A 13,110-nucleotide genomic window follows, 5' to 3' on the forward strand; every position below is an offset into this window, starting at 1 on the left:
TGTCCTCTTCCTGTGTGACTGCTGCCATACAGTGGAAGTGAACTGAACTCGAGCCTACTTTGAATCAGCGTCTCTTCTTTCCTTTTTCTAGTAGAGACTGATGCTGCTGTGGCGTGATGTTTGCCCACAGAACATATAATGGAGGATAGACCTCAGGTTTCATAAGGGGCTGTGGGGAAAGACTCAAGATAGTCCAGAATGAACGTGGTCCAATGGAGCTACAACAAAAAAAATTACATTTTCTAGGAGGAAAAAAAAGCTCTTTTCATTTTCAATAGATACAGTATAGGTTGGGTTTTTTTTTTTTAATATCTTTTATGGGTGTCAGTTGTAATGAAATAACTTTAAAGCACCATGAGCTGTTTTAAAACATCCAAAATTGAGATTTTTAGGGATGGAAGAGCAGCAGCAGAATTTCTGGCAGCACCATATTAATAGCCTCTTAAAGGCCCTGCCATCATGTACCCAAATGTTTAGAGAAATATCTATTCATTTTATGTAAATGGCATTTTAGGTCACAGAAAACTGAACTTTTATTAAATAAATAAATAAAAGCAGGATTTCTGCTTTTAGGTGTTGAGAGGAAAAACACACTTTGTCTTTTGGCATCATCATGTACTTCTGATCCCCTGTTTCGACGTCAGATCGGCCAACTTTTTTTTATAAAATTCGGGTAATATCACCACAGGTTACTTTGGCATGCTCTCGACAGCGGCTCGGCCTTTTCGTAGGAAGGAAAATATTTTTTTAGATTAATAGATAAAAAATAATAATAACTGTATGCAGCCCCTTACATTTTTTTTCTTTTGCATAATCACTAGAGTCAAAAAGTATTTTAAATGATACCCACCTTTCTTTTCCCATTAATACATTATTTCAAATTAAGAAATATTTGGGAAAATTAAGTTTTCTTGCTCACATTAAATTTAATATGAATGCTTTAATAAAGATTATTTCCTAATTAAAAATGATGAATTGATTCATCATCAGACAGGGAACAAAACCCGAAAACTTCTGGAGCTTTGACATTTCCTGCTGTTGAAGACATGGACAGAAAATGGCAACCCTCGTTTTGGACCTACGTTTTAATTAATAAATTTTTGTAATCAGCTTCATGTAATTATTTGAAATGAGAATACAAAAGAAACAATGTCATCTCAATAAACTTGCTTTTTGTGATCACAAAGGTTTAATTTAGAGGTAATCGTCTAAATATGAGAATGTTGCACATTGATGTGAAATGGTGAAGACTACAAATCATAAATGAGATTAGGAGGCTGTGATTCCACGATACAAACCTTGTGATTGGCAGTAATTATACGTATGACACGGGGAAGTTGAGGTCCTTTAGAACACCTTGGGGGGGGGGGGAGTTTTTCAAAAGTTCAAAGGGGGACTGTTGTGTCACTGACAGTAATGACGTCTGATTGGCTCTTTTGTTTAGGTATTTTTCTTGTACGCTGTGGTTTGATTGGTTGCCCAGTTTTTGTTTTTTTCCCCCCTTTTTGCGTTGCATTTGTTTGGTTTCTGTACAAAAGTCTACTCCTTCTTCTTCAACTTTACCTCACTTCTGTTTTGTGTCTTTCCATGTTTCCTGCTTCTGTTTTTGCCTTTTTTGTTATCTGCTCTTTTCGATTGTGTGACTTTTTGTTCCAAGTTCCTAACCTTCTTTTTATTTTTTTGTCTTGAAGCAGATGAGCCCTGAGCCATGTTTATAGATTGCTGATTTTAGGTTACTTTGAATATATTTCTGTTTTTGTTCTCACAGTTTAGAGAGAGGAGGAAATCCAACCTTTCACAAAGCTGAGGTATTTCATGTGCTTTGTAGCCGCGGTGATGGTTGCGATAAGATCATTTGTGCGTTTCTTCAATATTGACGTGGATTTTTGTTTTCCAGAGAGAGAGTGTCTGTGTGTGTGTGTGTGTGTGTGTGTGTGTGTGTGTGTGTGTGTGCGCAAAGGTGGTTTATGAGGACATTTCACAAGAATACACGCCACACTGTCCGGACATTTGGAATTATGAGGACAGGGCCGATGTCCTCACAATTCATGGAATGAAAACTCGATGTGAGGGTGCTTAAATAGGTGTCAAAAGCCTAAATTCAAAATTTCAGCGAAATCGAAAAAAAAGTCCTTACTATTCACAATTACCCAACTTTTGTGTATAATCTGTGTATCAACACAGCTCCCCTGTAGACCGGTTTGGGTACTGCACCTGGTCATGAATATTCACACAACGTGTATTTTTTAAGGCTTCTGATTGGCTAACAGCCGGAAGGTCCCTATAATTACGGTTTTTGTCAGATAGTGTGTGTTACATAAAACAATTCTGTGTTCTGATTGGCTGGCAGGCAGAAGGTCCTTATAATTACGTTTTTTTTTTTTAAAAAGATTGTGTGTTACATAACAAAGTTCTGTATTCTGACTGGTTGACAGTTGGAAGGTACCCATTGTTGTAGTTTTTATTAAAAATAGTGTTTCAAAACATGACCATAGATAAATCCTTGAAACTCTGTTAAATTTAAAACTCCACTTTCAGTGATACTGAGATGACTAAACTACTTAATCTAGCACTTAATATATACTGTAGTTATGCTTTATTAACTCTTGACTGTGTGATGGTTAATTTTTTAAGCATTTCTTTTTTCATATTTTGCTCTAGGAATCCTTTATATTATATATATTATATGTATTATTATATATTATAATAGAGGAGAGGAGAAAAGTGCGACCGCCTTCGTCAAGAGCAGTTTTCCTATTTTATTGTGAAGGTCCTGTGTTTCCATGTTCATTCTGTTCAGTTTTGCTCCCCCTGTCTCGTTATGGTTATTCGTGTTACTGTGTTCCTTGTGTGTTCTCACTTCCTTCTTATCCTTCTGTGTATTTAGGTCAGTGTCTCCCTCAGTCCTGTGTTGCTTCCTCCCTCCTTACTATGTGCGTGTCCCTGTGTCCTTCCTCATGTATTTGAGGGCTCCCATTATAGTTCATGTTATTTTTCCCAGTTTCGGTTTTGTATGACTTTTTTGTGCTCAGTAATAAAGCTGTATTTTAAGTTCACATTTCACCCTAGTGAGTTTGCGTTTGGGTCCTATCCTGCATGAAATCAGCTGCTTTATGACACCATCTGTCATGGCTGGGCAACACTCGTTGCCTTGTTGTTGTTCGTGTGTAATTTACGTTGAGTACGCTAACCACGTTATAAAATTAATGCACGTAAGGTGAACTAGCAAACACCGTCATATTTACATGCGGCTGTCTTCTTGTTTGATGGCAGATACTCCCTTCACCCTGGCCAAAGGCTAAAATGACCAAAGAAAAAGAGGGAAACAGCTAAACATGAGAGGTTTTTGGATAAAGTTTGTGTTTTTTTCCATTGTTTAAGCACTGCTTCCAGCCAAGAGTAATGCCATAAATCCCCTATAGCTGCAGAAACGGCTAACATTCTTATCTTTTTACAAAAAAACAGCTAAACATGAGAGGTTTTTGGACAAAGTGTGTGTTCTCCATTCTTTAAGCACCGGTTCAAGCACCGTTTAAGCACCGGCACCGTTTCAAAAGTACCGGTTTGGTACTGGTATCGGATAAAACCTAAACGATACCCATCCCTAATCATCAGTGCATCAGGAAGATAAACACAAGTGATTAGGTGCTTAGTAAATAGTTCAAGCAGCTGAAACCTCAGGAGGAGGAGGTGGAGCAGGAAGCATCATGGAAGGACAAACCCTTGTAGGATGAAGCACTAATCAGGGCTCCAAGTGCAAGACCAGTAGAGGCTGGTGTTTACCACACCAGGCAGGACCCTAGATCCAGTCTGTGCAAAGATGCCTGCCATATATGATCTCTCACCTTCTCAACAAAATCCAAAGGGTTCTGGATGTGGTGTTTGGAGCTGCATATAAATGGGTTGTGGACAGAAGACAGAAATGTTGAGATGTTATAGGTGACCAAATTGATCATCCAAACAATTGTTCTTAAACATACACCCTGGCCTCATCAGTTCTCATGGCCACTGATCAATGGTCATGACAAATTGGATACTAATGATCATGGAACTGACCTCACAGCCCATTGTTGATGCTAGTTTCTGTCATTATGTAAATGTACTGTTTATAAGGTTGGGGAAACCTGCAGTAGGCTGAGACTGAAGAATTCACCAGTTGGGGATGAAACATTTCTAAAAATCACTAAAAATAGTATGTCCAGATGAACAGATTCAGCATTCTGGTACTCTTTAAAGAATGTAAAAGTAAGGTTTGAGATTAGCCTATAATTAGATAAGTCAGCTGGGTAAAGTGATGACTTTTCTCTTGTTTATAGTCCCCTCATGCTTCAAGAGGACCACCGTCCTGAAGAAACCTAATGTGAGCTGACTCAGTGACTGTCACCCAAGAGCACTTACGCCCATTGTTATGAAGTGCTTTGAGCATATAGTCAAAGTTCACATCACATCTTCAATGCCTGCTCGACCAGTTTCAGTTTACCTACAGGCCAGAAAGATCCACAGATGATGCAATAGCATTAGCTCAGCATATTGCCCTCTCCCACCTGGATCATAAAACACATGCAGTGGTGTGAAAAAGTATTTGCCCCCTTCCTAATTTCTTAGTTTTTTTTATTTAATTTTTTTGCATATTTATCACACTCACATGTTTCAGATCATCAAACACGTTTTCATATTACACAAAGATAATATGAGTAAATACAAAATTTACTAAGGGAAATAAGCTATCCATACCTACCCGGTCCAGTGTGAAATAGTAACTGCCCCCTCTTGTTAAATCATCAATTAACAGTTTTTGTAAAGCTGAGTTCAGTTTCACTGGCCACACCCATACCTGATTATTACAGACCTGCTGAATGAAGAAATCACTTAAAGAGAACCTGTCTGACAAAGTGAAGAAGGCTAAAAGATCTCAAAAAGCCAAAGAGCTTCACAATCTACAAAAACAATATGAGAAACAAAGTCATTGACATCTATCCATCTGGGAAGGGTTACAAAGACATTTCCATCGCTTTGGCACTGCAGAGAGTCATTATCCACAAATGGAGAAGACTTAAAACAGTGCTGAACCTTCCCAGGAGCAGCCTGCCTACCAAAATTACTCTAAGAGCGCACTGCCGACTCATCAAGGAGGTCACAAGAGAACAGCCAGAACAGCATCTAAATAACTGCAGACCTCACTTGTCTCAGTTAAGATCAGAGTTCATTATTCAACAATAAGAAAAAGTCTGGGCAAAAATGGCATCCATGGGAGAGGTCCAAGGAAAAAACTACCATTGACCAAAAAGAACACAAGGGCTCCTCTCATATGTGCCAAAAAACATCTTAATGATCCTGAAGACTTTTGGGAAAATATTCTGTTGACTGACAAGACAAAAGATGAACATTTTGGAAGCTTTGAATCCCGTTACATCTTTTATCAAACTAACACAACATTTCATAAAAAGAACATATAGCAACAGTCACACATGGTGGTGTTATGTGATGGTCTGGAACTGCTTTGCTTCATGACACCTTTCTGTAATTGATGGAACCATGACTTCTGCTCTCTACCAGAAAATCCTGAAGGAGAATGGCCGGCAATCAGTTCATGTCCTGAAGTGGACATGAACTGAACATGAACTCATGAAGTTGGGTACTTGGGTTATACAAAAGGACAATGATCTGAAACACATCAGTAAGTCCACCTTTGACTGGTTAAAAACCCTCAAAAGGAAACCAAAATAAAGGTTTTGGATGGGCAGGTGACACTACCATCATTCGTTGCATTTCAGATGGAGACGAGTCTGCTTACAGAGCAGAGGTGAGAGCCCTGACATGGTGTCAGGAAAACAACCTACTGCTACCTACCCTGTCACTTGGTGTTCGCTCGCTCTGTAGTAGAGTATCACTTCCTGTTCCTGCTCAAACACAGTGGTGTTTCTGAGTAGCTTATTTGCTTAGCAGTTTAATTAACAACTTTTAAATACATTCTTTTTTCAGAGTATAATCTTCACGTGCTTCATCCGAAGCACACTTTCTGTGTACTCACTACCTAATTTATAGCCAAAGTTTTCACTCACTGTCTCTGTACTGTTTTGCTAGCTTAGCTTAGCTCGTAGCCGACTCGTTAGCACCATGGCTACTTCACCTGTCCCTCCTGCACTTTCTTTCATTGTGTCAGATGTTTAGTTACTCCTCGGCCTCCTTTAGCAGTAATGATATCTGTAACAAATGTAGCATATTTGCAGCTCTGGAGGCCAGGATTACTGAATTGGAGACTCGGCATCGCACCCTTCATTCACCCTTAGCTAGCCAGGCCCCTGTAGCTGGTGCAGCCGAAGATAGCGTAGGCCCCGCTAGCTGTTCCCCAGCAGATCCCAAGCAGCTGGGGAAAGAGGGCGGCTGGGTGACGGTGAGGAGGAAGCATAGTCCTAAACAGAAGCCCCAGGTACACCACCAACCCGTTCATGTGTCTAACCGTTTTTCCCCACTCTGCGACACACCCGCTGGGGGTCAAACTCTGGTAATTGGTGATTCTGTTCTCAGACATGTGAAGCTAGAGACACCGGCAACCATAGTCAATTGTCTTCCAGGGGCCAGAGCAGGCGACATTGAAGGAAATTTAAAACTGCTGGCTAAGGGTAAACGTAAATTCAGTAAAATCATAATTCACGTCGGCAGTAATGACACCCGGTTACGCCAATCGGAGGTCACTAAAATCAATATTGAATCGGTGTGCAACTTTGCCAAAACAATGTCGGACTCTGTAGTTTTCTCTGGTCCCCTCCCCAATCAGACCAGGAGTGACATATTTAGCCGCATGTTCTCCTTAAATTGCTGGCTGTCTGAGTGGTGTCCCAGAAACGATGTGGGCTTCATAGATAATTGGCAAACCTTCTGGAGGAAACCTGGTCTTGTTAGGAGAGACGGCATCCATCCCACTTTGGATGGAGCAGCTCTCATTTCTAGAAATATGGACAAATTTATTAAACCCCTCAAAATATGACTATCCAGAGTTGGGACCAGGAAGCAGAGTTGCAGTCTTACACGCCTCTCTGCAGCTTCTCTCCTCCTGCTACCCCCCCAAAAACCCATCTTCATAAAGACTGTGTCTGCTTCCAAAAAGAAAAAAAACAAACTAAAAACCAGCAACAAACAACTTAAACATAAACAATTACAAAGAAAGAACAATACAGTATCCACATCTGAACCAAAGAGTAAAACAGTGAAATGTGGATTATTAAATATTAGGTCTCTCTCCTCCAAGTCTCTGTTAGTACATGACTTAATAATTGATCAACAAATTGATTTACTCTGCCTTACAGAAACCTGATTGCAGCAGGATGATTATGTTAATTTAAATGAATCAACACCCCCGAGTCATTCTAACTACCAGAAATCTCGAAGCACAGGTTGAGGGGGCGGTGTGGCAGCAATTTTTCACACCAGTCTATTAATTAATGAAAGACCAAGACAGACTTTTAATTCATTTGAAAGCCTGATGCTTAACATTGTCCACCCCAGCTGTGAAACTCAGAAACCAGTCTTACTTGTTATCATCTATTGTCCACCCGGCCTTACACAGCAGGGTGAACATGGTTGAAACGCAGACAGACCAGCGACCAGCACACGAGAAGACACGACTTAAATATACACAGAAGAACATCGGGAGATTACACACAGGTGGGGAACATAGCTAGAAGTAATTGACGAGACGAGACAAGGGACAGAAACAAAAAAACAAAAAAAAAAAGACAAGGAGCATAAGTCCAGAAACACATGAAAACGATTCAAAACAAAGCTAAACCAGATCAAACATGAGTCCACAAAAAAGTTCAGGGGGGTCGACAGCACATGAGCCAAATCCAGAACAGTTCAGGGGGGCGGCCGTGTGGACAGCAGCGGCGGCGGCAACGCAGGCGAAACAAGTCAGGAGGAAGGCAGTGGCGGCAACAGAGCAGGTCCGGAGGCCAACGGCAGTGTAGCAATCGCAGCACCAGACGAGGAGGGACCAGACGAGGAGGGACCAGACGAGGAGGGACCAGACGGCAGCGTGGCAGCCACGGAACCAGACGGCAGCGTGGCAGCTGCAGGTGGTGACGCTGCAGGCAATGGTGTGTAAGTTGCAGGTGGTGGCTGAACGGACTCCCTAGAGCCGTCAGCGGACACGAGGATATGCTGGCTGGGTCCTCCGGGACCCCCAGCTAACGAGACGTGATGCCGGACGGGCTCCTCGGACCGTGCAGCTGACGAGGCGTGACGCTGACTAGGCTCTCCTGAACCCCCAGCTGACGAGACGTGACACTGGCGGGGCTCTCCAGAACCCCCAGCCGTGCTACTGGCTGAGCTAGCGGCAACACAGGAGACTGAATGGCAGACTGAACTCAGGGCAGCTGGGCAGCAGACTGAACTGAGGGCGACTGAAGTAATGGTTGAGATGATAATGGTGGTGGAGTTGGCAACTGAGCTAAAGGCAGCAGGGCTGCAGACCGAGCTGCAGGCAGCGGGGCTGCAGACTTGAGCTGCAGGCGGGGCTGCAGACTGAGTGGGGGAGGGTGAAGATGAAGTTTGTGGAGAATGAAATCCTGAATGAGCGGGTGCAGTTAGTCCAATAGCCAGGGGTGGCCGGAAATGAGCTGCTGTAGCCTGGCTTCCACAGCGCAGAGCAGCTCACTCTCCCTCATGCTCTAGCCATAGGTTGACCAACCTGGAAGCAGAGTCGATTATGACCTCCTGAAGTTCCTTGGGTGGGGCAAATGCCGATGGATCCATAATGTGGCTGGTCAGTAATGTCACAGCGAACGGGATGAGACATGTGGAGGAATTAAATGAGGATCCAAGCGCAGGTACTCGTAGATGCGAAGGAGATTTATTGAAAAAATAAAGCACAAGGTGGAAATGGCAAAACGGAAACAAAACTAATCTATACTGGGACAAACTAAACTACTGAACAGCAAACATGAACACGAACATGAAGGAAGGTGAGCAGCTGAACCTGAAGTTGGACAGCAGGGTGAACACGGTTGAAACACAGACAGACCAGCGACCAGCACACGAGAAGACACGACTTAAATACACACAGGTGGGGAACACAACTGGAAGTAATTGACGAGACGAGACAAGGGAAGCTAAACTGAATACACTCACATAAGACACGGACCTTCACAATAAAACAGGAAACAAGAAACAACTACACAAAGATGCAGACTAGACACTAAACTAAACCTACAGGAGGGCACCAGAACAAATCTACACTAAACATGAGACACAAAACCTAAGAACTAATCCCTTAACAAGAATAAACAAAAACATAGAATTCTACTAATAATCAACAAAGCACAAGAATCAGAATACAATCCAAAATTAAACCAAAACACAAGAACTCAAAATGCTGGGTCAAAATGACCCAGAACCGTGACACCTTACTTTTTTTCATGTTTGTCAAATAAAGGATGGTTAAAATTCTTTGAGCCTTTAAAAAACACACCTGATTTGTCTGCTAGATGTGGATGTGATTGTTAGCTTCAAGCCACGGCACATCTTGGAGCCACTTTTCTGAAAAAAGTCTTTTCTCTGGCTCTGGTTGGTGTTTCTTAGCTAGTGGTGGCACACCAAAGAAGCTGCTTAATGTCTGTTGTTTTTTTGGACATTTAGCTGGTGACAAGCAACACATGTAAGATTAAATGAGACAGTCAAGTACGCAAAGTGTCACTACGCATTCCTAATTTTTGTCACGCATTCGTACCTGCGTACCAGTTATGTGCACCCCTGTCTATAACACACAGCCAAACAACTACTCACTCAATAACTACTATCAAATTATCATATCTATTCAACCTAACATACATGTTTTGCATTTAATCTGTCAAGTTTGTTGTTATAACTAATAACTAATGCAGGAAAATGGCATGTTTCTTTAAGGTTTTGTTCTGCTTGTTCTATATTGTAAACAGAGCCAATTTTACACTGTATAATTTCCATAGGATTTATTAGTTTCAGATTTTTTTAGTCATATCATATGATCTCATTTATTCTGTACTGCTAAACAAAACAATGTTTGGTTTCTCAAACTGTCCATAATTGCTAGTGATAAATTCATTGGTTTCAGGATGCACCTTCTGTATCTTCAAACAAAAGATCAGAACAAAAATATAATAATTAAATACATTTTTCAGAAGAAAGCCACATCTTGATACATGCTGGTTTAACATAAGGATCTAAAATATGTCACACTATGTTGTTGGTTGAATCTCAGATTTGTTTAACATATGCAGATGCAAGTGTAAAACCATTGCTTCAGTGGTGGACCTCGGCTGGTGGTGTGTGATGAAACATGTATTCCCTTGTAGTGTACCTTTGCCTCAAATAAATAACTAAATACTTTTTAAAAGAGGAATTTCCTATAAACAAACAAATGCAATAAAACTCAGTCCTTCGTCACTGTAAATGTTTCACTGAAATTCCATAAAAAAGTCAGAACTCTCATCACCTGACCACTTTTTAGCCAATGAGCTGTTTTTCACCCCTCCCCCTCACTTCGTGACTTCGAGTTGAGGAGTACCGACACCGACGCTGGTGTGGAGAAGCCAACAGGTAACTTTAAACTTTAAACTTTCGAATTTTGCCAGCTTTGTAGCCCAGCAACTGGTCAGATTTAGTTTTGTTGAGATTTTTCTTTGGTGTATATTCCTTGATTGAGTTTTGTATTTCAATGTAATTCTCATGCTAAAGCTAGCTTTTTTGATGACACGCAGTTGTGTATTTAATTAGTCAAGGTTAAATACCTAGTCTAACACACACCTTTTTAGTTAAACTGTAACATTTGAAATTACTGAGATGTTATTATTTATTCATCCATCCCACTGTCTCCAGATTTTAAGCAACGCTGAAATATAGGTGACACGCTATTAATGAGACATTTCAGATAACCGAGGTAGCTAACATTTAACTCTCTGGAGTGCAGATTATATGACCAATTTACGGTGTATCAGCAACATGCGTATATAACAGTTTTTAAAAATGTGTTGATAGGCCAAGTAAAACCAGAGTTATGATACACAATTTACGCTTTTTCCTGAAAACTGTCGTCAAGTTTAGTGCAGGAAAATATAAAAACGGTATTTTCTTAAAAAACAAAACATAGATACATTATTGCCTCTCAATTCAATTTTATTTATATAGCGCCAAATCACAACAAAAGTCGCCTCAAGGCGCTTCATAGATACAGAGAAAAACCCAACAATCTCATTTCCTATTGTGGTGGATAAATGAACATGAGCCGATAAAACAATTAAATCAAAAGTAGTCAAAAACAGCCGATTATACCATTGACTCCAGAGGGTTAAAGACACCTCCTGTGAAAGATCAGTTTTCATTATCAACTATTTTCCTGAAATATTAAATAAATTGTACTATTTTTTTTTCTTTTTCTGAGACAGTGTATTGCAATGAGGCCCCCGAGAGCAAAAATTAAACCAAAAGATGAAGCAGTAAAATTTTCATCTTTGGGGCAGGACAAAGATGGATTTGAAGTGAAATTCATAAATTCAGTAAAAGGTGAGGTACTAGGATACTTGTTGAGGATTTTTGGCACAGTCATAAGTTTAACCATTGTAGTAGACCCATGTTGACATTTTCTATTTTCTTTGTAAGGTCGAGGAGTGTTTAGTAGGTGCAACTATAACAAAGGAGACTTCCTTCTGGAATATCGCGGAGACGTTGTAACCAAGAAGGAATATGAAAACAGAACAAGATTGTACCATGACGCCTTAAAGGTTTTTCTTTTTGAATTCAGGTACAATGGACAACAATTGTGGTATGTAAATTAAAATAATTCATTTTTCAGCCTACTTTTTGCAAAAGTTGTGTCGACCACATTAAGACAAACTGCTAGCTTGTTACAAATCCATATAATTAAAAATGTAATCAAATTGTTCAGCCTTTTTATAAACCTTGTGTAATTTTGTGTGTTACATTTTTTGTTATCTCAGCATTGATGCAGCCAGAGAGGATGGCTCCTTGGGCAGACTGGTGAATGACGATCACGTGAGCCCAAAAAGCAAAATGAGGACAATCACAGTAAATGGAAAGCCTCATCTCTGTTTATTTGCCATAAAAGACATCAAGCCGGGGGAAGCAATAACATACAACTACGGTGACTCTGACTGGCCATGGAGAGTAAAGGTACATATTATATTTACATTTACCGTAGTGTAGTGTAGTATTGTATAGTCTCAACTTATCTGTGTTGAATGGATGTTAATGTACTTTTGTGTTTGCTTGCACAAGGTTTCGGAGCACCCTGACCGTTCTCAAGCTGCTGTGCCCATGGCATCGTCCTCCTTTGAAGTTGATGAGCAGGTGACTAATTTTCTGGTGTTGTTATTATTGCAACAAGAACACAGCCGAGTTGTTTGGATGTTGATAGTGAGGGTGTTAGACACAAGTCCTATAGTGTTGGTTAATGTAAGATACCTACATTATGAGGACTGTGTGTGGATACTGCCGAGTGTCATGTTGGTTCACACTGGAGAATTAATTTTCACTCAATATTAATTCATTACATTTACCTCATTTATGTCAATAACCAGTGTACCTTCATAACTGTATTGTATAGTCTCAACGTATCTGTGTTGAATGGATGTTAATGTACTTTTGTGTTTGCTTGCACAAGGTTTCAGAGCACCCTGGCCGTCCTCAAGCTGCTGTGCCCATGGCATCGTCCTCCTTTGAAGTTGATGAGCAGGTGACTAATTTTCTGGTGTTGTTATTATTGCAACAAGAACACAGCCGAGTTGTGTGGATGTTGATAGTGAGGGTGTTAGACACAAGTCCTATAGTGTTGGTTAATGTAAGATACCTACATTATGAGGACTGTGTGTGTTTTGGATGCGTAAGTCTATTGAAAGATGGGCTCTCAAGTCTGTGTGTAACAGAGACCCTGCAGTGTATGAAGCTTTCAGGTACATTATTATGAGGACTGTGTGTGGATACTGCCGAGAGTCATGTTGGTTCACACTGGAGAATTAATTTTCACTCAATATTACTTCATTACATTTACCTCATTTATGTCAATAACCAGTGTACCTTCATAATTGTATTGTATAGTCTCAACGTATCTGTGTTGAA

The 13,110-nt window shown here is 40.5% G+C and overlaps 1 protein-coding gene across 1 annotated transcript; it reads left to right on the plus strand.

Moving 5' to 3' along the window:
• Nucleotides 1–114: 114 nt before the first annotated feature.
• Nucleotides 115–13,019, plus strand: LOC146522888 (N-lysine methyltransferase KMT5A-B-like). The gene is made up of 6 exons (XM_085154092.1): nucleotides 115–10,575; nucleotides 11,421–11,538; nucleotides 11,635–11,797; nucleotides 11,973–12,165; nucleotides 12,271–12,342; nucleotides 12,656–13,019. The coding sequence occupies exons 2-6, from the start codon at nucleotides 11,430–11,432 to the stop codon at nucleotides 12,956–12,958; spliced, it is 840 nt and encodes a 279-aa protein (XP_085010218.1). The 5' UTR covers nucleotides 115–10,575; nucleotides 11,421–11,429; the 3' UTR covers nucleotides 12,959–13,019.
• The last annotated feature ends 91 nt before the right edge of the window (nucleotides 13,020–13,110 follow it).

The sequence above is a fragment of the Neolamprologus multifasciatus genome, chromosome 3 (genome assembly GCF_963576455.1).
Source record: "Neolamprologus multifasciatus chromosome 3, fNeoMul1.2, whole genome shotgun sequence".
Lineage (NCBI taxonomy): Eukaryota > Metazoa > Chordata > Actinopteri > Cichliformes > Cichlidae > Neolamprologus > Neolamprologus multifasciatus.

Bases quoted from the DNA above. Each gene is read 5' to 3' on its own strand.
- LOC146522888 (XM_085154092.1), top strand. From the start codon at position 11,430: ATGAGGCCCCCGAGAGCAAAAATTAAACCAAAAGATGAAGCAGTAAAA. The intron at 11,539-11,634 runs GTGAGGTACTAG...TTTCTTTGTAAG, and splicing joins ATTCATAAATTCAGTAAAAG to GTCGAGGAGTGTTTAGTAGG. The intron at 11,798-11,972 runs GTATGTAAATTA...TTGTTATCTCAG, and splicing joins TACAATGGACAACAATTGTG to CATTGATGCAGCCAGAGAGG.